This window comes from Aphelocoma coerulescens, chromosome 7 (assembly GCF_041296385.1).
Source record: "Aphelocoma coerulescens isolate FSJ_1873_10779 chromosome 7, UR_Acoe_1.0, whole genome shotgun sequence".
Lineage (NCBI taxonomy): Eukaryota > Metazoa > Chordata > Aves > Passeriformes > Corvidae > Aphelocoma > Aphelocoma coerulescens.
In genome coordinates, this window is record NC_091021.1 from 27,439,063 (window position 1) to 27,464,602 (window position 25,540).

The 25,540-nt window shown below is 45.5% G+C and overlaps 1 protein-coding gene across 4 annotated transcripts in view; it reads left to right on the forward strand.

Moving 5' to 3' along the window:
- Positions 1-25,540, forward strand: part of MRAS (muscle RAS oncogene homolog) — an 85,939-nt gene that overhangs the window by 52,065 nt on the left and 8,334 nt on the right. For 3 of the 4 annotated variants that reach the window (XM_069020997.1, XM_069020996.1, XM_069020994.1), the window contains exons 3-4: positions 15,890-16,103; positions 24,805-24,958. In XM_069020997.1, coding sequence (XP_068877098.1) covers positions 15,911-16,103; positions 24,805-24,958 — 347 coding nt within the window. In that variant the 5' untranslated portion in view covers positions 15,890-15,910. The remainder of the gene's footprint in view (positions 1-15,889; positions 16,104-24,804; positions 24,959-25,540) is intronic. The other variant, XM_069020993.1, reaches the window with a different exon arrangement.

The window sequence follows — 25,540 nt, forward strand, 5'->3', positions numbered from 1 at the left end:
CTGGAGTGTAAATAAATCAAGAAGGTCTTTCACGTTCAGGCTCTCTCATCAGCATATATTAGTAACGCTCATCAGCTTTTGACTGGAACTGTGATGGCATAATTACTCTGAAAGGGTAACATATTCAAAACTACCTGTGTGACTTTGGGAGTTAGATTCCTCAGACTCTTAGTCATTATTTTAAATAGGAATTAACTTTTTAAGCTATTAAATTTTTAAGCTATTAAAATTCCTATTTTTTTAAATTTATTTTTTAAGCTGGAAGTTTTAAGCAAGGGCTTCTGTTTATCTTGTCTTTAAAATGCCAGTTTCTACGATGAGAGTGGCAGCTCTGCTACTCCACTCATTTCAGATATTAAATAAGAATGTTGGAGAAACAATTAGAAAAATACTGTGGTAAATAAATTCTCATGGGTAATCTTACTAGAGAGGTCCAAGAGGTAAAAATGTACTTTTCAGTCACCTGACAGCAGGATGGATATGAGCATGCATTTTTAGCTTTGTCTTTAGGACAGCTGAGAGGATGACTGATGTCTCAGCTGTTGTTGTAGACAGAGCAAAGCAATATTTCTCTGGACAGGATTTGGTGCACTGAATTCAAACAGCTTGTGGCTGGAACAGTTCAAGTCACCGGGGCAAACATGGTTATCAGAAGGAACAGATAGACTAAGAAAACAGTCTTGCATACTCTAATGTTTGTGTAGGTAAGATTTTAATTTGCTATCAGTCCTAGGGTTCTTTTTGAGCAGTGATGGATTAGTCTTGATATTTGTGCAATTTTTAAAGCATTCCTGTAACAGTTGTAATGCAAAATCTATTTATTTTGCAACATACCTGTGAGATAGGGACCTGCTATTTATTGCACTTGTACAGCTAGGGAACTGAAGTATTCAGTAAAGCTAAACAGAGCATGGAGGATTGATCACACAAGAAAGTCTGCAGCAGGACAGACGGGAGGGTGCTGAAACTGGGTCTTAATTCCCATGAAAACCAACAAGCTCTGGTTCATGCTTTTCCCATCTGGTTCTTCCTCAGCGCTTCTGAAGCAGCTTGTGACATTTGCTTGGCTAGACAATGTGGGTTTGGTTTTTCTAAGGAAGAAAGCTCAAGCCTGGTAATGGAGGGAGGGAGGTGACGTATGTCTGGGGGAAAATGAAGAATGGGGAGTATCCACCAGCTAGAGATGCCTCCACCACCACTTTTTCAGTGAGTGGCTTGCCCAAGGCTGGTACAGGCTGCTTCTCAGCTACTGAAACTGTTCCTCTGGGCAAACCCCTGCTCTTCCTGTACAGAGAGCCAGCTCTGCTCTTCTTAATAAAGTTGATATGAGTGGCTGGATTGGTGATGGAGCTTTCTGCCCAGCTCCACATCTGCTGCCACAGTGCTGTGTCCTTGTGCTGCCTGGGTTCCCTGATGGAGCAGAGCCTCCACTACTCCATCTCAGCCTTGTGATCAGGGGTCACCAGTGTTTTGGGTTTGGTAGAGGAAGCTGTCCAAAGCTGGCCGGAGGAATTTTTTGTTACGGTTGCATGATGAACAGTAACAAAGTGAGTTTTATTGCTCAGAATGTATCCACATTTATAGGATGCTATATTTAAAAAGGAGAAAAAATGAGTCATGGGGAGCTATGCTAATGCAAAGTATTTATGTCTACCTCTTGTGAGGCTGAAGGCAGCGGGAGTTGAGCAACATTCCTGTGAAGTGTCTAGAGGATTTACAGATCAAACTAAAGCCTGCTGAAGTCAGCTGTAAGTCATGCTGTGCCTCGCTCGGGGCCCATGTTATGTACTGTGTGTGGGTTACAGTGAAATATTCCTCTTGGGAAACCCAGGAGCACTCAGTGCTGCTGACTTCCCTGGGCTTGGGCAGGAGCTTGACTTGCTCCCAGAGGTTATTGCTCTGCCACTGGAAAGTCACTCCTGGGTCACTGCCAGGGCAGGGATGTTGCTGTGCCTCCCAGGCCATGCCTGCAGCACCATAGGAATGGGTACCTGCACCCTGAGTGGGAGCAGGGAGAGCCTGGCATGTCTCAGCTTCTCCTGCTCCTCCACAGAAGCTGCAGTCCCAAGGAGACATAATGTCGGGGTCTGCTGCTGGAGCTGGAGCTTTCCTTTCAGAGCTGCATAGGGACACAGGGATGCCAGGGTTCGGATACTTTCACTTATGGCATGTCTTGACACTAATTCAGTTGGCTTCCACTTAATTATGAAGTGCAAATGTTGGAGTTTGTTTTATTTAGAAGTTCTTTAATGAAATTGCGATCTAATTGAGAGTGCCAGTGAATTCAGCTTTCCAAGTGTCTGCTTGCCAGCATGTCTCAGTTCTTGTCACAGCTATAGGAAGGACTGGGATCAGGATTTCACTGCTGGGTGAGCCAACAATGGAGATGGACTCTGTGAACAAACCCTGACAGCGCCATGTGTCTGAAAAATGCAAATTTGGCAACAGCAAGAGGCTCTGCAGTTCCTCTGTTTTATCCACTTATTGAAAGAAGGAGTTTTTGAAGTGCGCAGAAAATAATAATTAAAGTGAAATCTCCAGCTTTATTGGACTTTTTAATTTTGTTTTCTTGTGATTTGTTTTGGGGTTTCTTTTTAAGAATTGGTCATATCAGTATAAAAATTAATGTATTTAAGCTTCCTTTGATATAGTTTTGAATGGTACACTATTGCAGCCTGTTCTGTTTTCCAGTGCAAGTCACGCTCTGGTTTATGGAAACAAATACTTGCTCATCTTGCAAATATAAGAGTTTAAAAAGCTTTTGAGTAGGAATCTGCTCCTTGCATTGCTAAAAGCGCTAAGCCTCATGGTGAGTCTGATGGGCAATAGCTGGAACAAAGACCCACCCAACCAAGATTAAAAGAATGTTGATGGGCATCATTGTAGTGAGAATCACATCCACTTTTATCTTGAACTTGCCTTTCCACTTAAAGAGCTACTAAGACACCCACTGTAGCATGTCTTCCAGTACTTGGTGACTCCAAAAAAGCATTTAAAGGACTTTTTCTGTAAATCTGTCATCCTGTGGTACAAGCTCTTTACCAGTTGGTTGTTGAAACACAGACTCTGAAGGGGTACGAAATGACAAAAGTAACAGGATGCAGATGGAATTTAATCTCTTGGACACATCCAGACACTGTTATCAGGTCTGTCATCTGTACTTAGCATACCCAGATAGCTCTTGAGTGGTCTGCATAGACAGCTGGCAGTTTAGTAGAGATTGTGATCTTCAGAAAATATGTAGCTGATGTCTTGTGTAATACTTGCTGTGGAAGTATTGGTGTCACCAGCCTAAGTGCAACACTTGCTGGGTGGGGAACATCTATCTATAAAGCAGGACTCTTTCAAAGAGGTTATTCAGTACCAAGCACTCAATCCCAGAAAGAGGCATGAAGGGCATTCACAGAGCTGGTGCTGTGGGGTGATGAACTGGGAGGGGGGGAGATCACTGAAGGAATCCCTTTGGCTCAGCAGTGCTTGCTGCTGAGCTGCAGTTGCAGACTGTGACTGGTTTGGTGGCTGCTGGTGTTTTGTGGGGACAAGAATCCCTAACTAACCTTGGAACAGGAGGAGACATGCCCCAGTGCTCTGGAAAAACCCTCAGCTGCTGTGAATTGTTTTTGTGCAACAGTGCAAGGTCAAACACTACCATTGTAGCTCTCAGAATAGTGTATGATCTTGCTGTTAAGGTACCTGCCTGCATCTGACACAGCTGCCCTTGGAGAACAAGGCAAGTATTGCCTGAGCCCACTCTGCGCTTCATTGCTACCTGAAGAGACCTTGGTGGTAGCTGGGGAAGGATCGTAGCTCCGAATTAGAAAGTCCAAAGGTTGTGATGAGCTCTAGCCATGAGGTGGACTTGCATGAGTACTTGCAGCACTTCCCTAAGAAAATATTCCATAGCTCAAGGGCAGAGTGCTTTGAGAGAGACTTCTATTTCCTCCACAGGCTGTGGATGCTTTCAGATCTAATCTGCAAGCAGGGAATATGTCAGGCATGAGGAACTGTGCAGACCATTTGCTTTTCCTGAGGTTTGGGCAGGTCTGAAGAGATACTGAATGCTCTGTTAAAATGCTCTGCTGGGCATTACTTCCTCTGTGCATCCTGCAGAATAGCTCCATGAAGCACAAAGATGTTGACAAGCTGCTGTATCACCCTAGTCCTGTGAGCAGCAAGGGTTTTGTTACATGAGATTTACTTGTGGAGTATTAAGTTTCAAGTCGTCAAAAGTTTGACTTGGACCGAATGCCTGTGGAGCATGAAAAGGCTTTAATGTTAATCAGCAAAGTTAGCTAAGAGAATATATAATTCCTTATTCTTTTTGCAATGTAGCAAGCCTGTTTAATTAGGCATCTGGGATTTGAATTATTAAATAACAGAACAGTTTCGATCTACTTTTCTGTTGGTAAAGATCTCCAGCAACCCTGTTTTTATTCCATGGGTTTTCAAATTATGAGTTCCAGAAACTCTTTGAACCTCAGGAGGATGACTTACTGGATCCAGGAGGACAGAGAAATAGGACTCTTATTTTAAGGTCTCCTGAGCACAGCAAGTTACTCTCTGTTGTTTACATACCAACCCCACAAGAATATGGAAATAAATGCTAGGCTATCGAAGCAAAGCAGAAAAATTATGTTTTCAGGCATATCCTGCCTCGAAGCATCTGCTTGATTTTTTGCAGCATAAGAATAAATCTTTCTGCTGCACAAAACATGGGGAGCAGTTCTCTGGTTTGGGGTAGAAGAGAATAGAGCAAAGTAAGAGTAGCTGCAGTTCATGTGGGCTTGGGAAGCCTCATGAAGGTGGACTAGCATAGCTGAGAGGTAGGCAGGGACAAAGAGGAGTTGTCTCAGCCAGAGCAGTGAAGAACTGCAAGAACTTGGGCTGTGGTTGGAGATCTGCCACCTTCAAGGCAATGACAGAAGGGCTGAGGAAATGCCTGCTAGTGTCCATGGTTGGGGCAGATGTGCCAGCAGCCCTGGGCAGGGTGTCCTCGTGGGCAGCGGGAGGCGAGGGACTTGCTGACAAAATCTCCAAGCCCTCCTGACCCCAGACTAATGTATGCTGGCTCCTGTTTGGGGCTGGTGCACTTCAAAAGCCTTGTTGAGTGGAGGGGTGGGTGGACACCGTGGGTGGAACTGGTGACCCAAAATACCATTTCCCCTTCCTAAGGCTGGGCGTATACCAAACTTGTGTCTCTGTGTGGTAAAAGAATATGAACCAAAAGTGCTGAGAGATGCAGTGGTTAAATTGAAACATGCTGTGGCAGGATGAAAGTAGTCTTGTCCCTTACCAGGCCTTAATGCTTTGAGGCTTTATTTATTTTATTTTTTTTCAAGTGGCTGTCCTGCATGTTGTTTCTATCTGTGTTTTTAAGAGAGATATTTTTATATGCAGAGATGTGTCAAGATGCCATCAGGTTAAATCATATCATATTGTATTATAACTCACTGGCTTGATATAAAAAACCAATATCTATAGTTGTGTTTTATTTTTATGTCTGAAGTGTCATTGAAGGTGCTGAAGCATAAGAGAGCAGCTCCATGTAAGGGTCTATGTCCCTTGCAGAGAACTCTGCAGTACAAAGAAAGGTCAAATACAAATTTTTTGCTGTTTCTGTGAGTCTGGTATGTAAAATATGATGCAAATGAAAGATTTACCTGAATTGCCAAGATTAAGGCTAATCCATAATCCCTTTGCTCGGTGTTTAAAAATAATGGCACTGTGCAGGCATAAGAATGGCATATGAGATCTACCCTAAGGCTAGAGCAACATAATGCTACATCCCACTGTTTTTGGGATTTTGGTATCTTGACTTGGTTACAACTTTGCAGCAGGGTAGCTGTACTTCAGAGCTGTGTGGTAGATGGAAGGTAAAAATCCGTTTTATGGCAGAACCTAAACATTTCTTTGGAACTTCTCAGCCAAGATCTGTAGGAGATTGAAACTCAGAAGAACCTGAGCAAGGAAACATGTTCCGACAGAAGGACAGCAGAGTAATTGAACCAAAGCAATGATCTGGAAAAGCTAATCAAGGACCAGGGGTTGATTTACCTCAATAGTCTAGACTCAGAAACTTTGTCCAGTTACTTTGCTTCATTTGGTTCATGCAGGGTCTTACCTGTGAAGTGACCTTTCCTACTGCTCAGGTAAAGCACAAGTGCTGTAGGAGCTCTGTACCACTGCAGGTACAACTGTGGTGTACAGTGGCACTGTAGTACCACTCACAGTTAAGGAAAAGTGAGTGTGGTCCAGCCCCAGAAAATGACGAGCAGTGTGGTGATACCAGTGTTTAACTGATGCTTTAGCCTCTTGTCCCATCAAAGGTCCTTACCTGCTTCTTTTCCAAGACTCAGTGGTGTGTTCACTGTCTGTATTGCTCTGTAGCCCAGCACATCTTCTCATCCCTCTGGGACAGCATCCTCTCAGGGAATCTGACTGTGCAATTTCTGCAAATCTGTCAGTGTCAGCCTGATGATAAGACAGAAGGAGGCATCACATTGGGCGTGGGGTGCTGCGAGGCTGAGTACCTTGAAAGCTGACTTCTGAAATGAGTATAACAGGGTGTGGCGTGTTTCTCCCATGTGAAAACAGTTTATAGGGCAAAAGCAGGTGTTATTGTTCAGTGTGTGTGAAAAGATGCTTTGTGACAGTAGCGGGTGTGCCTCTCTCTTCCTTTAACTGGCAAGAGAATCTGCTGTTGCTTTTTTCTTTTCTTTTTCTTGTTTTTTTTTTTTTCTGCACCAAATGGTAATCGAGTTTTGAGGGGGTTTATCTTTTCCCGAAGTTGTGGGTGAATTTCTCCTGTGATTGCACAGTGTAGTGGTGGTTGGAGCCCTGCTGTTGCCTTGTTCATCGGAGCTGCTTCACGAGAGTGCAAAACACTTTTGAGGTATGGTTTCCCATAGCATGCTAATCCAGCGAAGTGCTGTAGATTCGCTTGCTGGCACTGTTTAAATCCATAATGCAGCACCACCTGCCAAACCACGGGGCATAATGGAAGTGTTAATGAATGTACATATACACCCTCCCACGCAGCTGCAAGTTGAATGACTTAGGAGTCAAGGCAGAGAATTTAGGCTGAGTGTAGAAGGAGCCAGACTTAGGGTATCCTAATGCAGATCTCTGCTGAAACTGGGGGGTGAGGGGTGGCCACAGGGGTCTAAAGTTGGGTCAGCTGGCTTACAGGGTGCTTTCAAAGATGTGTTGATTTTCAGCTGCTGCTCTATGGATTCATCCGCTCATGACACCTGAGACGTAACTTGGGCATTCAACAACAAAGTGTAGGTACCGAGCAGCACCAGCTGGGACACTGGTACCTCTCTTCTGAGGAGGTATTCTCATGGGAGGCTTCTCTCCAGTGCTGGCAGGGTGAATGCACTTGGTAGGAGAGTGGACTTGAGTCTTGCAAGGGTGAACTCTGTTCCTCAGGGGTGGTTTGGCCACTTGCCCACTGGTTTGAGTGTTGAGGTGTGTGTTTGCCACCAGGATGGCTTGTCCTGGCTGGCACAGAGCAGAAGGAGAATAGCAGGGAAAGAGCTGACAGCCAAGGGGTTTGCCAAAGAGAGGGGCTAGGGAGGGGCAGCAGGGCTGGCCTGGCACATGGCTGGGATGCTGGCAGTGTACATGTACCCTGTCCTCAGGCAGGTTCAATGGAATGCTGTGGCTTTGCAAAACCCTGCATCACCACGTGTGAGGCAGAGGAGGGGGCTGTGCATCCACCCCTCATCCCACTCCTCATCCCTGTACCCAGCCCTGAGTTCTGCCCACCCTCCTCTGTGAGACAAGCAGTTGGATTTGCCAAGTATGGAGTCACCTCCCCAGCATGCTGTACGTAAATAGGAGGCTTATGCTCTTGGCAGACACTGTAACAAGCCTGGAAAAAGTTACTGTTATGGGTCCAGGCCCAGTGATGAGAGCTTGGAGTCTTCCAAGTGACAGAGTAATGACATGGACCTGGGAAATGCCTGGAATAGCCTTCCACGCAGTTCTGGGATTTAGCGTCAATAAATTCTAAGTAAAATGGGCCAAGTGCCTATTTGGGTAAATTTGGGAGATAGCTGTTCCTTCATCTTCTGAAGTCCATGCTGATGAAGCTCTACTAAAGCTCCAGCATTACAGACCAGCATACTCTCTGTTCCTCTGTACCTGCAAGTGAGTATTAGGTGTGTTGTGGGGAGCCAGGAAGACTGTCCTTGATCCAAGACCCTGGGAAAATCTACAGGGAGCCCTACAAGCCTGCCCTGTGCCTTGGGGTGTAGAAGTATTGCAGAAACATTAGTGCTGCCCTGTAGCTTGCAGATAATGTCAGGGAACACTGTGATGCATGATGAACAGCCAATGTGTCTTGTTTTTCCATAGGATATATACAACAATAGTCTTTTTGCCTAGGAAGGACATAGACATGAGTCAAGTTTTGGAAAAGATTTGCGGGTAGGGGACAGATTTTGGAAATAGCTTGGACATCCCCACTCTCCCCACCTTCCTTCATCTGTCTCTTGGACTTGATAGGATTCACCCATCCCCTAGTGGAAATGCTATTACCAGGGAAATTCACAGCCTTCAGCTCTTTACAGCTGTCTAAGAGATGCAAAGTGTGTTTGCCAGGAGGAAAGGGAGTCTTTAAAAAGCCATTTACATCCTGAAAGACATCCTGTAGCAACACTGGAGATGTAAAAAGCATTAAATACCGAATTGAGCCTGACTGGAAGACAAACTTGGAGCCAAATGCATTGATTGATTTGCAGGAGGGTGACTGGAATGAGATGGCCCTGTACCCTTTCTATCCATTAATCATCTCCAAAGCATCCATAAGTGTAAGTGCCATGAAGTCTGTGCCTTGGCTCAGCCATGCGTGGACAGCATGGTGCCCATAAGGCTGCAGGGCAATGAGCCATCAAGGAGCTGGACAGAGGGGTGGAATGCACCCCTTGTTTTGTCAAGGGCTTTGGGACTGATAAGGGGAAGGCAGGGTGGAGCTGTGAGGAGGTCCATGCTGGGCAGTCCTTGGTGCTGCTTGGGATCCCCTCACAGCTCCATGCTGCAGCACAGGAATTCGTTGCCTGGACCACTTCCACGTGCCTAAGGTGATGCTGGTTGAGGCCGGGAGGGCTGTGCCATGCACATCTGGCTGCATCGCCAGCACCAGGCCTGCAAGCAGGCAGCAGAACATCTGGGCTCCAAACAGGGCGTTGCTGAAGCACTGGGCTATTGCTTCAGAAACCTCACTGAGCAGTATTAAGAGCAGCAAAACCACCCAGGGCAGTGAATTTGGGGTCTTTTTTATTGGCGTGTCAGCAGGCTGGGATGTGTAGGAGGGAAGCTGCCCATTTCCAGGGATTGTGTGAGCAGGAAGGGCAGCTATTGGAATTCAAAGCCGCTTCCTCCACTGTAAATTTGTTCTTGCTATGTTATCTCTGGCTGGGCAGGGCAGGGGAACATCTTGGCTATCTGCTTTTTTGCTACAGTATGTTTAGGTCAGCTTCATTGATTCCATGATAACATAGGAGAGGCATTCCTGGCCTCACTAGCAAAGAATTTGCAAGAGTAATACAGGAATCTGTCATCCCCGGATGTCTTCTGAGAGCTTTGGAAATAAATGAGTAAAGAAAGGGATGGTGGATTTATATTCACAAGAAGTAATGGAAGTAAGAGTAGCTGAGCCAGGCCCCAGTTACTGAGTAGGATGCTCTCATTTCATACTTTGGCAAAAGGCTTGGATCAGCCTCCAGTGGATACCTCTATACTGGCAATCATACAGCTTTATTTGAGTTCTTAAGAGACACAGGAATGGATCTTGTGTAACTGTTTTCTTGTCACATAACTGGATTCTTCTACAGAACTGGTAGTGGCAGAGCTGTAACTGCAAATGACCCAAATCTGACTGAATTGTTGTTTTTAATAATGAAAAAAAATCTGGCTTCTGCACCTGACTGTTGGCCTGTCAGAGTGACAGAACTCCTCTTACGTATTTTGGAAAGGGCACTACGTCACCAAGGGAAACAGGCTGGAGATTAATGGAGTTGTGGTGGGAGGCGGAGGAGGAGTTGGGAGAGGGAAGCAGGGTTGGTTTTGGACGACATTTGTCAATATGATTGACTCATGCTGTGCTGCACTTACATACAGATTGGGACACCAACAAGCATGTGCTTCCCAGCAACAAAAACAAGTGAGTCCCTGAACCCAGCCTGGCCACGGGAAAGCTGCTGCTCAGTTCTACAGCAAGGGCTCCTCCTTACATCACTTAGGGATTTGCAGAGGGGGAGGGTGGAGGGGCTGCCTACTACCTAAGCCATTTCCAGTGACGTGGCTTTTTATTATTATTATTTGTTCAGGCTATAATTCTGTGTTTCCTGAAATAACTACCAAGTGTTCATCAGGCAGCTACTGCCTTTAGCTGCCTTTTGTGTGAATCTCAAGTGCTTCATTACTCCCCCGGTGTGTTCTCTTTCTCTTACAGTAAATCTGAGCAGCATCTGTGTGGTGGGGGAGGTGATGCAATTTTGGGTTGAAAGGGGGAAAAGGTCTGGCTGGCACAGGAAACCAGTGAGGAGTTCAGGGAAGACAGCATTCAGGGTACAGCATCTTCTTGCAGAAGAGGAGAATTGATGAGGCCACTTCCAGGACCCACAGATACATCCCCCCACATTCAAAACCCAGCCAATTGCAGCTCTTTACTGCTTGGTAGAGGATTTTATTTTTAAATGACAGTTGGTTTAAGACTTTCTTTTTTTTCTCTCCCTTTTAGTAGTAATCTGATAGTGCTTTGATCACTGTTCCAAAAGGAAATGCCTGTAATTTCCTATGCAGGTCTTACCAGGTGCTGGGCTCCATCAGATCTGGAAGCTGATGGGAGTTGAGAGCACCTGTTAGAATCCACCTTCTTAGAAAACCTCAGAGAGCTGAAATTTTGCTTGGGTTTTGAAAAATGTAATGCCAGAACTACAAAGGGCATCAGACTCTGGCTTCCTACATGACAGATCTGTTCCATGCTGACTTCCTGGAAGACTGGAGCACGGTCCAGGTTTTGTTCAGTTTGTCCTTTTTGAGGCATTGACTGGGAAGGAAATCTGACAGACTGGAGAAAATTTGGCTAAGAGTTAATCATCTTTATTTAGTGATAATTGGCAGTGGTTTTTCATACACCAAAGAGTCCTTTGGCTCTTGAAGGCTAGGGACATGGTCATGCCTACTTGAGGGAGAAATTCCTGAAGTTCATTCATTCCTGATCAGCATGACTCAAGGGAAGCAGCAGCCTCCTGAAAGGGCATGTCCTGTCTTTCAAGGATTCTCAGTAGTTCCCAGCCCAAGGGATTGCCTATAACACATCGGGCTGAACTATTTTGGTACCTGGCTAGCGTCTCTGGGTGTGTCGTGGTGGTTGTGTGTGCAGCCAGCAGTCTGCAAGAGGAACAGAGAGGGAAGTGTTCAGATTTTGCAGAGTTTCAGCCCTGCAGGCACTGTGTGGAGCTGCTAATGCTTACAAAGTGGCCGAGTAAAAGGGCGTAATCGAGTGAGATGCGGGTAGAGGAAGGTTCTTAATTGCAACCGTAGGAGTAGTTGGCAGCCTCAGTGGCTGATTGTCTTCCTCGGCCTCGGGTGAGATTGGCGTCCTCAGCTATGCAGAGCTCTGGCAGGCCATGGATGAAGAGCCACGGACCAAAACAAGCTGATGACAGGAAAATTGCATTGGCCATGGGCTGATGGAATCATCAGCATCCATGCTCATACGTTAGTATGTGCTAAAGCTTAGCCTAGTGCTGATGTGGACATAGGCTCCCTAGAGTTGTCTGCTTTGGAGAGCTGCAGCAGAGGAGGAGGGAGCTTGGTAGTTCCCACACAGGCCCTGCTGTAGCTTTTTCTGGAGGTTTCATAACAGAATTAAGCAATTTGTGTTGCATGTTGCCATGGAGACTGTAAATCACTGTCATGCTGGTCTTCTCAGTCAGGGAGCCAGTGTCTTTAATTGCACTAACCTCCCCTACAAATCCAGGGCTTGGTTCTGAGCTTGCTGACCTTCTGTAATGGCCTTGTCCTGGGATCTCAGCCTATAGGACAGCAGAGCTGGAACCAGGAAAAGGGGTGCCAGCATATTCAATATCTACTATCTGGGGTCCATTGTATTTTTTATTATTATTTTTACATTTTCTTATGTGACCACAACTCTGCTCAGAAGCTAAGATCAGACCCACCTGCATCCAGGGCAAGTTTTGTCATGAGGGTGGGGTTAGATACACTACCTACATTTTGTGGGCCAGTCATACAAACTAAGCTGAATTTGGTGTTTTTATGTTACTTGGCTGCTCCAAGGGGATAGCTCAGCCCTTCCACTCATCCCCATGTCCGGACAAGTAAATGGGGTTTCATGCAGTTTAATCTGCCTCCTAAAAAAATACTTTTTGCTGAGGAAGCTCAGTCTCAGTGGCACCTTTGGATCAGTGTTTCTTTTTTCTTCCCATCTACCTACCCCAGAAGTAGCCACACTTCTGACTGTCTCAGCATTACTGGCTTGTGCTGTGAGGCCACCAGTCTTGCCAGTGTATATGAAGATGGTTGTATAAATCAGCCTCCTTCCAGTGACTAAAGCAGAGCCCTGACGACATTTGTCAGTGTAGGGTATGGATCCTTCTCTTGGCTCCTTCAAAATAAACAACTATATAAATTGTAAGATGATTATCATCAGAGCTTATTAGTGTATTACCACATGCTGCTTTGTATTCAGACAATAGATAAAAACATTTGTGCTTCACTTTTCCCAGTCACATCTACAGCAAACACGCTTATTCTTGCTCCCATCTGAGGACTGTGTCAGTACTCTTGCCAAAAACACATGAAAATCAGCCCAAGTGTTGTGCACTTGCCTGTAGCTCTGTGCACCTTTGAGAGTGTTTAGTCTTTTCCAGGAAATGGTATATGTTATTTTAAAGGTTTGAATCATGAGCTGGTTAATTTGTAATCTTGTCAAGGCATGAGCTGTCTTCTTGCTTTGGTTATCAGGGCAGGTGGAGGGGTAGAGGGGCTGAAGTGCTTGACTTTTGGAGGGTTTTTGTTATGTACATGCATGGCTGGAGCATGGGACCTGCCATCCCAGTAGAAAGAGGAGTGTTTCCATGAGCAGAAGGAGCAATCCTGCAGAAACATCTAAACTTGCTGCCTTTTGACACTCAGTAGAAGTTTTCATCTGTTGTGCTAGCATTACCTTAAATACAGGGAGTTGTGTCAACAAACCAGTCTACAGTTCTTGAATTTTTAAATTTTTTTTTTTTTCCAGTTCAGTTCTTGCTGTTTTCCCCAGGCTACATAACACTCAGTCTGGTGGTTCAGACACACAGCATGACCAAACTGCTGGAAACAACGGGAAGCAAATGCCCCAATTCAGCCAATAAGCATGCTGGGCAGAGACACAGTTTGTACAATGGGCTAAACATTATCCTAGTACTTTGGGGAGCATTTCATGCAAGATAAGCTTGAGGCTTCTTAGGAGCGGGTTAAAGGGCTGGTACAAAATGTCAGTGCAAATGTAATGCTTGTTGCTGAGCAGCAGCTTGTGGTTTGTGAGGAGGTCAAAAATCGTGCACAAACGGAGTATGTTTTTCACATCCACAGACTGTCCCCCTCCATGTCAGTAACAATCAGTCTTTCATTCTGCCTGGCTGGAGCTGCTCCGCCATGTAAAGAAGGATGGGGTGAAATCTTGGCCATGGGCAAAGCAAAAAATTGTCATTAAATCTGTTGGAAGGAGGGGCAGAGCTTTAGCCAGGGTCTGTGTCTCAAAAAGCCTGTGAGCATCATCTGACCCAAGAAGGATTACACAGAAATAAAACTTGGTCTTTCAAGCAAAAATGAGGCATTTAGATGACATAGGTTTTTCTGCAGCCTAGCCTCCTGTGTATTGATGTGCGGTCTCATAAATATGAGAAAGTGGCTCACTCAAAAATAGGGCTAAGAAACTTTTCCTTGGGGTTGTTGTAAGGAAATGCAGTAAGATGATTTGAAACCTCATCTGGTTTGGTCTTCTCCCCATCCAGCAGCTGTTGCTTCCAGTGGAAATTCTTGCTATTCTGAAGAATTTCTTCTAAAGGTGGTTTAGAAACAAGAAGACTTGATCATGCTTCTTCTTGCTCTGAAAATGCCAGCTTGTCTCAACTTGGACAAGAGGCCTTTGCTGTTCTTAGACTCAGCAATCATCCTCTGTCTCCTCCTTATGGGTTTTTCTTCTTAAAGGTGGTATGGGATCTCCAGTGTACTGAAAGAACATGACACCCCCAAGTTTGCCAGGTCAAAAGTGCTTTTATGGTTCAATATTTTGGATTAAACTGAAGTAATGATTTTGGAGAAAGAGACTAGAGAAACCAGAAATTAACCTGGATCAGGGGATTATGTTCTTGTCTTTTGACAAGAATACAATCAACTTCTATGGCCCAGCTGTGGCAGAGAGCTCATCAGCTTTGCTTGGTGGTTCTGAGAATGAAAAAGTTGGTTGTCTTTTCAATGAAAAAGAAATCCCTACGGTTATTGGGAAAGCCTCCAAAAGCTTGTGTGGGTTGCTGGGGATAGAGGCTGGTGGGGAGCCAATAGTTTATGGAGATTCCCTCAGAGCAGTCCTGGTCCCACCTCAGTACTGTGCCCAGCCAGCACCCACAGCCTAAAGGGCACCAGCAGAAACAGAATGTCTGGGAGCAGGTGCCTGCAGAAAGTGTCACCACAGCTGCTGCTGCACTGAACAGGTTTTTCAAGAAAACCAATACCAAGAAAATCAACTGCCTTGTCTTGAGCCTTATCATTATGATGGATTTTTTTTTTTATTATTTTCTCCTTAAGTGTGTGAAAGACCTCTGAGAGAATGCAATGGTCATTCAGATCTGGGAGATGGCCACCTATTTCCTCTGTGATCTGGGTCAGCATTACTGCTGCTCATGGGGGGGGGTGGAGGGTATTTATAGGTACAGAACCTCCTGCCTGGCTTCTCCTTGAATGAGCAGTCTCTATTGCTGACTGTTGAAATGGGCCAGTCAGCAATGACTGCCTCTTCTCCTTTCTCCACATACCTGTGCTGTTGCCCAGTTCCAGCCAGTGAATTTTTCTCAGCTTTCTTTTAAGAGGCAGCTCTGAGGTGAGAGGAGGAGTGTGACCATGCTGCCGGGAAGCTGCTCTCCTGGCTGTGTCACAGCCATGGGCACCAGCCTTCCTGCCACAGCAGGGTTGAGGGTTTTGGTTTTTTAGGCCTTTTTTTAAAAAAAGGCAAAACAAAAACCACCTGTTGTTCCTGGCCTGCTGCCTTCTTGTTTTTATTTCTCAAACTTGAAAGTGAGAGAGAAGAAAGCAGCTAAGTGCATTTTTTTCTGCTGGCAGAGCCAGGATTGGACCTTTAACTCCAGTTTCATCCATCACCACTAGTTCTGCCTGCAGATCTGGCCCCAGGATGAAACACACCATTTAATTTTGCTGTACCTTGGGTTAAGCAGTGAGGAATAGCACAACTCTGACTTACCAATGGGATTTGGTCACTGGCAACAGGAAATTGTCGGGAGCTTGACAGGTGCACTGAGCCAGGGTGATTTTTGTCATTGCCATGTGGACCCACTCCTGGTAGGAAAGATATTCAATGACATAGGTGCTGCATGTGCATTTGGTGGCAGTTAGCAATCCTTGTAGATAAGGCAGGAGTAAAAAAGGCACAGTGGTGGAATTGTCTGCATGTTTAAGTGCTGGGTCTGAGTGGGAGTGGAGCTGTTGGGAAGGGTTGGTGCTGCTTCTCCTGTGTCCAAAAGGATTTTGGATGTCAGAGCTGCCTTCACTCTCATTTCTTAGGCAGCAGGTAAAAGCTGCCCTGTGCATATTGCCCTCTTTTCATTGCTGGTGAGTGATTGGAGATGATCTCTTTCTCCAGCAGGTTCAGCACTCTGGAAGCATGGCTACAAGTGCCGTTCCCAGCGAAAATCTCCCCACATACAAGCTGGTGGTTGTTGGAGATGGTGGTGTGGGGAAGAGTGCTCTCACCATTCAGTTTTTCCAGAAGATTTTTGTGCCAGACTATGACCCAACTATTGAAGACTCCTACCTGAAGCACACAGAAATAGATGGGCAATGGGCAATTCTTGATGGTAAGCAAGCTACTCTCATGATCCCCTTTCCCTTCTAGCTGAGCCTAATTGTGTCTCCCATAGCATGTTGTATCTCTCCTGCTCTGCTGTGGGCTGGCAGGAACTGGAGCTGCAGTGCATGGTCTGCAGCTGGTCTCCAGCAAAGCTTCTGCTTCCAGTTGCATTGGTTCCAGTTCTGCAGAGAAATGTTTCTTGCAGCCTGTGAAAACCTACAGATCCTCATTGACATTTGGAGTAGGCTTCTGCAGCAGCTGAATTTACAGCACTGCCAGGTGGCTATTGCTAATGATACTTCATTGTGGTTGAGCTCATCCCCTGGGAAATAACAGTGAGTGGGTAACTGAGTGAGAGTTATAACCAGAAAGAACATTTAATCAAAACTGTTGTCCACTGACGGTGAAGAATTGTTACAGCTCTTAGCTCCAGTCATTCAGGTGTGATGTCTTCATATTTAATTGCCTGTTTCATTTAAATATGCATAGGGTACCAGCCTGGAGATCTGTTGTAACCAAGAGTTTTCAGTTCTTTGAAGAAAAACTGCCTTTTTATTAAAAAAAAACCTAGAAACCCCCCCCAAAAAAACCACAAAAACCAATGAAACACACAAAAAACAAACACCCCCCCCCCCCAAAAAAAAAACCAACCAAACCCAAATTAAAAAAACCAACAAAATCAAAGTGACTTTATTAGCAGGTGAGGAGAAAGCCCTGTATTACCTAAAGCTGTAGCTTGTTCATTTCTGCTGCATGAGACAGACTAACCACAGCTATAAAGGGAATCTTGCTCTTAAATGTTGTAAGTTTTGTTTTGCATTGTGTAATAATTAGGTAGTACATAAAAGCAAGCAAGTATTTTGTGCCTTAATTACCCATGTTCGTGTATGTGGCCACTAACATAACTGAACTCAATTTAGCCTCACTTGTGCCGAGTTCTACCTCCACCCTCTTGTCAAAAAGATGCTCAAGATCTTTGGTGTCTCTGCATAAGTGTCACTGGTGTGTGGGGACAGAAAGCTGGGGGATTGTCATGAGTGGTGGAATGTGGATGCTGGTGGGGTTTGCTGTGAAGACTGCTAGCTTGGTCTGGAAACTTGAGATCTTAGTTGCACTCTTAAGGATTTATCAGATATAATTTAGTGAATACAAATGATCATGAAGTCCTTAAAAGAACAGCTTTTATTCAGTATTAAAAACCAAAAACAGCAAACAATAAAACAAGTTAATCTTGCCAACATTTGTTCATTTGAATATGTTAATAGTTGATATGAGGGAGTATTTGTGAAATTGGTGCTGAAATGTCTCTTCTTGTCATCTGCATCAGAGATATCTGCTCCCAATTAATCATCACATAATGTATACATGCACCCTTATTTTTAAAATTCCAGTCCTGTATAAAAGAAAAACACAATCCTGCTGTAAATTAAATTCATTATTTTTAGTCCAGAATGCAGCCCTCTAAAATGAGCAACCTTTATCTTCACTGGTATGCCCCATGTTCTGATATAACAGTACCAGCTGTACATGTTGATTTTGGCTGAAATAGCCTGGGTTTTGCAAATTATTGAAAAGTAGAAAAGGCATCTTTCACTGAATATTTGGAATTTTTGTTTAGACAAAAAAAATAAAACAATAAAAAACTACAATAATACAAAAACCAACCAAACCTAATCTAAGTGGCAGTGGTGAAAGAAATTGTTTTCCAACAAGCAGGAGCTTAACCCTTTCTTTTAATGAAAAAGCCTTTCTTTTGCTCAGATGCAGCCTAGTGGCTGTACTTGGGCTGAACTGAATTCAGCTGTGGCCTTGAATGGCATGTTGGGAATCCCTGACTTCCAGGGTTTGTGTGCCCACAGATGCTTCACAGTGAAGCCAGAGAAGTGAAACTGCAGCTGCTTCTCTTTCCTACCACTTGAGATTTTGAACAATCAGAATTTTGGAAGAAGGGCAGAGTTCTTGCTTGAAAAAGGATGTGACCCTTTTCCCTCTGCCCAGCAGAAACAGGGCACCAAGACTGACTAACACATGTGGTTTGCCTCAGCTCTCTGTCATAGGCTTTAGATCTGGGCCAGTCTCAGAGGTCACCATACACTGGGACAACTGCTCTTGTTGTGGTTACATGAATCACTTGTGGTATAAAATTAGGGACAAACATGATAGGAAGGGTAAAGATGCATCATGATAAATCCTAGACTTTTCAGTTGTTCTTTATGACCCAAGCCTTTGCAAGCTGGCGTTTCATGCAGTGCTTGGTGGGAAGAAGCAGCTGCCCACACCCAAAATAGGAACTAGTTTTGGAACATGAACAACCAAGTGAGGATATAGCACGAGGGGCTCTATAAGTTTTGAAGTTTTTAGAAACAGTGATTATTTTAAAAAAGCCGAATACATAGACATCCAACAACTTCAAAAAAAAAGGGAAACAGCCCACCTTTTTCCAGGCTGTTGCCTGAGCAGTTCTGTACAAAGCATTTCAAGCATTTTGTAACTGCACCAGCATTATGTTGTAAAAAAACCCTTCTTCGAGCCAGCTTGCATAAAGCATTTGGCTTCCCTCCATGAAGACCTCCACCCACATTTATTCAACAGCACTAACTGGCAGCATGATAAAATGTTTGACTTGCATTTTTTTCCTTTGCTGAAATCTCTCACTGAAAGTAGACTGAAATGGAATAGGGTTTTATTTCACATTTTACATTTTAGAGCAAAACCTGCCTTCAAAATCTTCTTTTACCTGTTTGTTTTTTGGCTTGGGCACATTTCTGTCTGTTTTTATCACCGAAGCGTTGTCTGTGATAGCTCTCTGCCTCTGAAAAGATTGTGGGACCTGCATTTGTTGTGTTCAAGTCCAACACTACACAAAACCACTTTATTGTTGACCTTATGCCAGCTTTAGAAGAGCATGGATGCTGTGTTTGGAGGACAAGTGTTGTAGAGTGGAAGAGAGCACTTAACCTGAATCAAAGATGCACAGGCAATTTGTGGCTATCCCATTTTTTGGTTGCTGCCACTCTAATGAGGCTTTAGGATAAGCCTCCAATTTTCTCTGCATATGTTATCTTGGTTTATTCCCTGCTGGTCATGCTGAAATCAGCACAGTGATGTGCTTGGTGAAATGCACTCACACGCAGGTGCTGTACAGACACATGAGGTCAGAATTAAGTGGAGGCCAGGGTTAATCTGCCTTGATTAGCTCCTGCTCCAGTTGCGTTGCTATGATTAATTTTGCACACTCCTTTCTGTGTGCAGGCTAACTTAGCAAGTAGCAGAGGATTTCTTTTGGTGTGGCTGCAAAACGCCAGTCTGGAATTACTAATCTCGGCATAAAACCAAAAGTGGAATATTTTAATATGGCAGAAAACTCCCAATGGTTCAGAATTCCTTATGGCTCATACACCACACAGAGATTAAAAAGTGGCAAGCAAAGGGAGATGAAGAGATGACCACAAGCACATGGCTTGGGCTTATTGGGGAGTTGGGCTGAACTCTTAGCTGTCTGTACGGCTGTGCCAGTTGGTACTGGCCAAACAAGGAATTGTGTTAGATGAAAGGAAGCTGTGGTCTCCCTTCTCTTCCCTTTCCTTTCCCTGGTATGATTTTGATGAAACTCTCACAGCCTAGAAGTTACCTCTCTGCTCCTGAGCTTCAGTTTCTCTTCTAGTTCTCTTCCCAAGACCTCCTCCCAATCCCTGGGTGTCCTTGTGCGGGGCTGGACCTGCACAGCCTGGTGTGCACCCCTAAGCAGTCACACCAAGCTCCTTTCCTTCCCCCATGCTCTCTCTGCCCTTCCCACCTGTCTATCTTATGCACCCCTTTTTGTTGAGGGTTCTTGCTCCTAGTCATCCCTGGGCACACTGTCTGCTTTTCTCAGGAAACTTGGGATCAACTCGGCCATGAGGCCAGAAGGAGATCAATGGTCACTTCAGACTTGCAGTCAGAAGGGTTGGTTTGTGGCTCGCTTTCTCCTTTTTTTTCTGCTAATTTAGACTTTCAGTAGCTTCAATGAGAGCATTAAAATTCAAGTTAAATTTGTACTTTCATTCTTTTATTTGTGTATACAGTATTTCCCTTCCCTTAATTGCTGGGATTTTGCAACCATGAAAGAGGAGGTTTTGTCTTGGGTTGTGGGGATATTTTTCCTGCCAGGAAAATTTTGATGTTGCAACATGGAAAACACAGGGCTTTGAATACTTGCCCTTTGTTAGAGAAAGAGCTCCTTTAAGGGTTTGCATCTTTATTCTGTTTATTGATGTGGAAGCCTTTCTCCTGAAGACCTCTCTCTTCTTTTTGCTTAAAGAAAGGGCAAGTATTCAAGTACTTTGGTTTTTCATGTTATAACATCTGTGTATTTAGCCAGGGCACAGAAGAAGGGCTTATAAAAGCCCCAGTGTCTTCCTATCATGTGTTTTTTGCTGAGGAAAGCTGTGATGCCAGGGCAGTGTGGCTGTTTCTGAGAAGGAGCATAAGCATCACAGTGACCGGTGAAGCATCTGCCTTGCCTTGTGCACAGCGAGGGCACCTCATATCTCTTCAAGGTGACCTGGGTGTGGGGATACAGAATAGGAGCTGTGACCCCAGTACTCCATCTGTGCAGTGCCCAAATACCAATTCCTCAGCTGAAGCCAGTGGCTGATAGCAGTGCCCTCTCCCACATCACTGCTGATGGAAGGAAGACAGAGACTGTGGAGATGGCTTTCCTCAGCCTGAGGCTCGTTAGTTTGACTTGGCAATTCAAGTTAAATTTTCCCATGAGCTTAGGTACCAAGCTGCAGGGCAGTGAGACCCAATGGCTGAAGGACAGAAAATGGGTTAACCTGCCTGTCAGTTCATCTTTATCCCCTCTAGATGCCATGGACAGTGGAGAAACTCTCTTGAGGTGACCTCTACCCCCAGCTGCCTGGCAATGTAAAGGTAAAGACGTAGGAGGAAATTTTGCCTAGATGTGAAAAGAGAAGAACTCACCTGCACAACCAGATCTGAGCTCCTTGAAGGCTGGGACTGCTGTGTTTGAACTGAATCCAGCCAAGGCTCCAGAAAAATCAATGCCATTGTTGACTTGGAGTTCATAGTGTGCTTCTGCCCTTGGTTTAGATTCACGGGCCTTTGTCTCTGGATGGGCACTCACAGCGCTGTTGGTTGCAGAGACATTGCCACATGATACACCTTGAAGCACCAAGTGCTTCTATTTTGGACCACGAATTCCCGTGTATTCCTGTGCTCCTGTGCCTGCTCAGAAGTGTTCTCTAGGCAGCTGCACTCTTGCATAACCCGTCAGGATTCACAGGAAAACGGTGTGGAGTGCTCTAAAGGGGCAGGATTCAATTAGCAAGGAGTTCATCACAGCAGCTGGGGGTCACATCCACTGAAAAGTGGAAAAGGCCATCTCTTCACTCAGCAATCTCTTACCTGCAAAGCAGGAGCCCTCCCTGCTGGGCTCTCACAGCCTAATTGCTCTTAGTTTAGTCTCCAGCTGGTCTCATGATAGCTGTAAATGGCTTTGCCCTCTTTGGATGTCTGTTTCTACATCAGACATCATCCTCGGCTTCTCTCTCCTTCATTTTACCCAAATGCTTTCATTAATCCTCCTCCTTGCTTCTTTGGTCAAATTTGTGAGAACTTCATCAAGTTTTCTGTTGGAAGTTCCTGACACTGCACTGTGCAGCCTATGAGTCTGATTTCAGTTCTGGGAAGAATGAGGTAGGAGAAACCTGTTGTGCTTTGGTCCAGCCATGTTTACACATTGGCATTTATGTGCGGCCAGTAGGGCAACTGCTGGTTTAAAGTGTACCAGCTCACAGTTCTCTACTCGTGGTTATTTCTGTCTTCTGGCATCCTGGCTGCAGAAACAGGAATTTTAAAAGAAGGTGAATGCTGGCTAACATGCTAAATCTCCTCATCCCTTTTGGTTTGGGAAGCCAGTCACCTTCCAAGTTACCCCTTCCCAAGGCTTCTCCTTGCTACTTTCCCATTTCTATAGGTAGGAGTCTTCTTGAAGCTTTTATGCCACAAGGTAACACCACAAGCAAAGCCACTTGCATCTGGCCCTTTTTTGGTGCTGATGCTTTCCAGGATGTGGTCCTGTCCTGCCTACAAAGGGTCCAGATCACACTCTCCTCTGTTGTTTACAATTCACAAAGCACACAAGTGTTCGTCTGGGGGTTTGCCTTGATGAAGAGCACATTTAAAGTTAAGACAAGGACTTTGTCTGGCCATCTACATGATGCTTAACTTTGTATGAATAACCCATCTGAGATTAACCTTAACCTTCACTGCTGTGCGTCTTCTACTTGCACTTTCAAAGTGCCATTTTAAATGCTGCCTGGGCTTGCTCACCTTTTTATGAATGCTGCAAGTGGATTCCCTTTCAATGGCAGCTGCTGACACGGCAGCTCTGCCTGTGTTTAGTGTGATGCCATGGCCAAAATCCAGGCAAAGTAGGAGAGCCCCATGCAGTGGGGTATCCCCACAGCCCCCACTAGGGCTTGTCCCCTCTCCCAGGAGATGCAGAGCTTTGGAGGGGCAGCAGCCGGGGATGGGTTGATGGGTGCAAAGGCAGAGCTGGATGCTTCTTGTGTGTTTCATGGGAGGTTTGCAAATGTTCCAGAGCAAGGGGAATTCCCTAAGCAAATTAACATGCAGGATACAGCACATCCATCTCCACCTTCCTGCCCACAGCTTGTGCTGGGGCACCTGCCCTGTCTCAGGGGGAGGGAGGGCAGGAGGGCTCGGCTCCCCGCGGGGAGCTCTCCCACTCCCCCACAAGCTGAGTTTGTGTGTTGGTTGTCAGCTCTCAGCCCTGCCCTGACACCGTGTCTGGCTGCTGCAGGAGTCAGATGAGGGCAGCCCAGCCTCTCCATACTGGTTGGGCAGGTAGGAAAGATTAATTTCCTCTTCTGTACCAGCTACAGAGTCCTGGCCTTATTCCACAGTAGCAATTCTGCCCAGGGCATAGAAATTTATCAGCACGTGCAGTCTCTTTGGGTTGTTTTTCTATTTCCTTTTTTTCTTTTTTTTTTTTGCACAGTCCTTAAGAATAGCCTAAATGGCTTTGAGCTGAGACCCTTGTTTCCTAGATTTAAAGGGGAGGAGCAGGATAAAAGGCTGTGGAGAGACTCAGGTGACTTTCCAGCAAGCTTGGCAAATTAGCCTAAATCTCAGGGTCTTTGCAAGAGCCTAGAAGCTCTTTTTACCTTAAGAGCTCATGGAAACAGACATTCAACACCAGTTCAGGCAGGGAAACAAATGAGGCTGAAGGCCTTAAAGGACCTGCCATCACCAAGGAAGGTCTCCATGTCTTCTTCCAGGGTAGCTGTGTCTCCTCCAGATACGCAATGGAGGTGTGGCTGGCTCGTGGGGTGCACTGTGATGTGCAGCGTGTCCAACTGTGCCTGCCTGTGCTGATGCAGCAAAGTGGTTTTTATCATGGCCCCATCTGCAAACTGGGGCAGCCTGAGTACTTACCCCTACAGGGAACACCTTGCTGGGACTGTGGCCCCATTCAGACTAGACAAACCTGTATCAAGCCCTGCTGCTCTGTCAGCAGTATGCTCCTGCCACAGTCTTCATCCATGAGTGCCCTGGGCTTTCCCCATCACTTGTGGGCAGCAGATGCTTATGCTGTGGCTGTACAGCAGAGGCAAAACCTACCCAGCCCCGTCGACTGGGATGTGAAAATGTTCCCAGTCATCATGAAGGTCCCACATTTGCCTCTGGGGTGCAACGATGCATTAGGACTGGTACTTCTGAGCAGCTGATGCACTTCGAGTGCACCCCATGTTTGTACTGGCACAGCCTAAACTGATGAACTCCTCTTGTACCCTCCTCCTGCCAGTCAAAATCCTGGCTGTGTACAAAGCTGGAGCTCAGGAAGTAGCTCTGATGTGTGTATCAGTATATGGTGTTTACCCAGAAGGCTGTGGTAGCTTGTTCCACAGGTGATGGGACCCCCTGTGAGGCAGATACATGGAGATCCAGTGAGTTATGATCCATTAGTGGAGTTTAATCTAATGGGGAACAGCATCTGGATGGCTGTCACAACTGAGGTGTTTTAGGGGATTTGAGCAAGGATTTATTCACAGAAGCATAATCACTGTATTGGATATGCAAGGCACTTAAAGCTTTCCCATCTGTTTCAGTTATCTCCTTAGTATCACCACACCATTTGGTACTAAATATTTACGGGGAGTTCCCCAAGGCTGTACCATCTCACTCTGAAAGCACAAAATTGTCTAGAAATAATACCCAGCTGTTGAGAAAAGGAAAATGCTTGTAGCTATTACTGTGGGTTGTCTCCTGGCTCTGCTTCACCATGCATTTTGTTGGTTATCCCTGACATCTAAACTGGCTTTTACCTAATATTTCAGTCTTGGGTTTGCTGAGAGAGGGAAAATTTGGGGGGCTGTGAAATACTTTGAGCCGTATCTTGCCAGAGGAGCAACTCCCCAAATTCAGTGGTCAGTATTTGGTACTGGAAAAGGAAAATGAAATCCACATAGTCATCTTCCTCTCCATCTGCTCCCAACTTAGGCACCCAAGGATGAGTGGCGTCTGGGACAGAAACTTCCTTGTCCATCCAACTTGATTTCATCAGATCTTACAGTCTTTAAGCAAGCCCAACAGAGGCAGAAAGGCCCCAGGACACATAGTGGTGCCAGCAGCTACAGGTCCCTCACAGTAACTAAAAACCTTTGTCTCTTCTGTCCTAGTTCTGGATACTGCAGGCCAAGAGGAGTTCAGTGCAATGCGGGAGCAGTACATGAGGACTGGAGATGGTTTCCTGATCGTCTACTCAGTGACAGACAAGGCCAGCTTCGAGCACGTGGACCGGTTCCACCAGCTGATCCTCAGAGTCAAGGACAGGTGGGTGCCACGGGGCCAGGCACTGTCCGACCTGCCAGGCTCCTGCCATGCTGCTGACCACCCTGGGGGCATGGTTGCACATCTCACCCTAACTTCTGCCTTCTGGGTGTCCTGAGACAAATCCTTACGTGAGGGTTTGTGGACCTCAGTGTGGTGAGTAAGTGGTGGTTTACCTCTTGTAATAAGCATGAAGCGCTTTCAGTGTGGATAAAGGGTCAGTAGTGTTACAGTGGAGTGAAAATGGGTCTGGAAGGGAGAAACCTCTGCCAGAATGGTCTGGCAGAGCAGTGTGAGAAAGGAAGATCAGACACCTTTGAAGGTAGCCAGCTCGGCTCTGAAGAGGAGGGGGGATGCTCTGTGCACAGTGCAGGCACTTTGGGATCGCCAGCAGGGAGTCAGCAAGCATTTGGCCCTAATTACTTTGTGTGTCCTGGCACCATCTTCCTTTCCCTTGCTTGTGCCAAACACACCTTCGTAACACACCCCCTGCGTAATTTGGGGGTGTCAACAAGTGTCTTGAAGGGCAAAAAAACTCATGCTGAAAGGAACTATTTCTTACCAGGGATGTAATATAGTTAATGC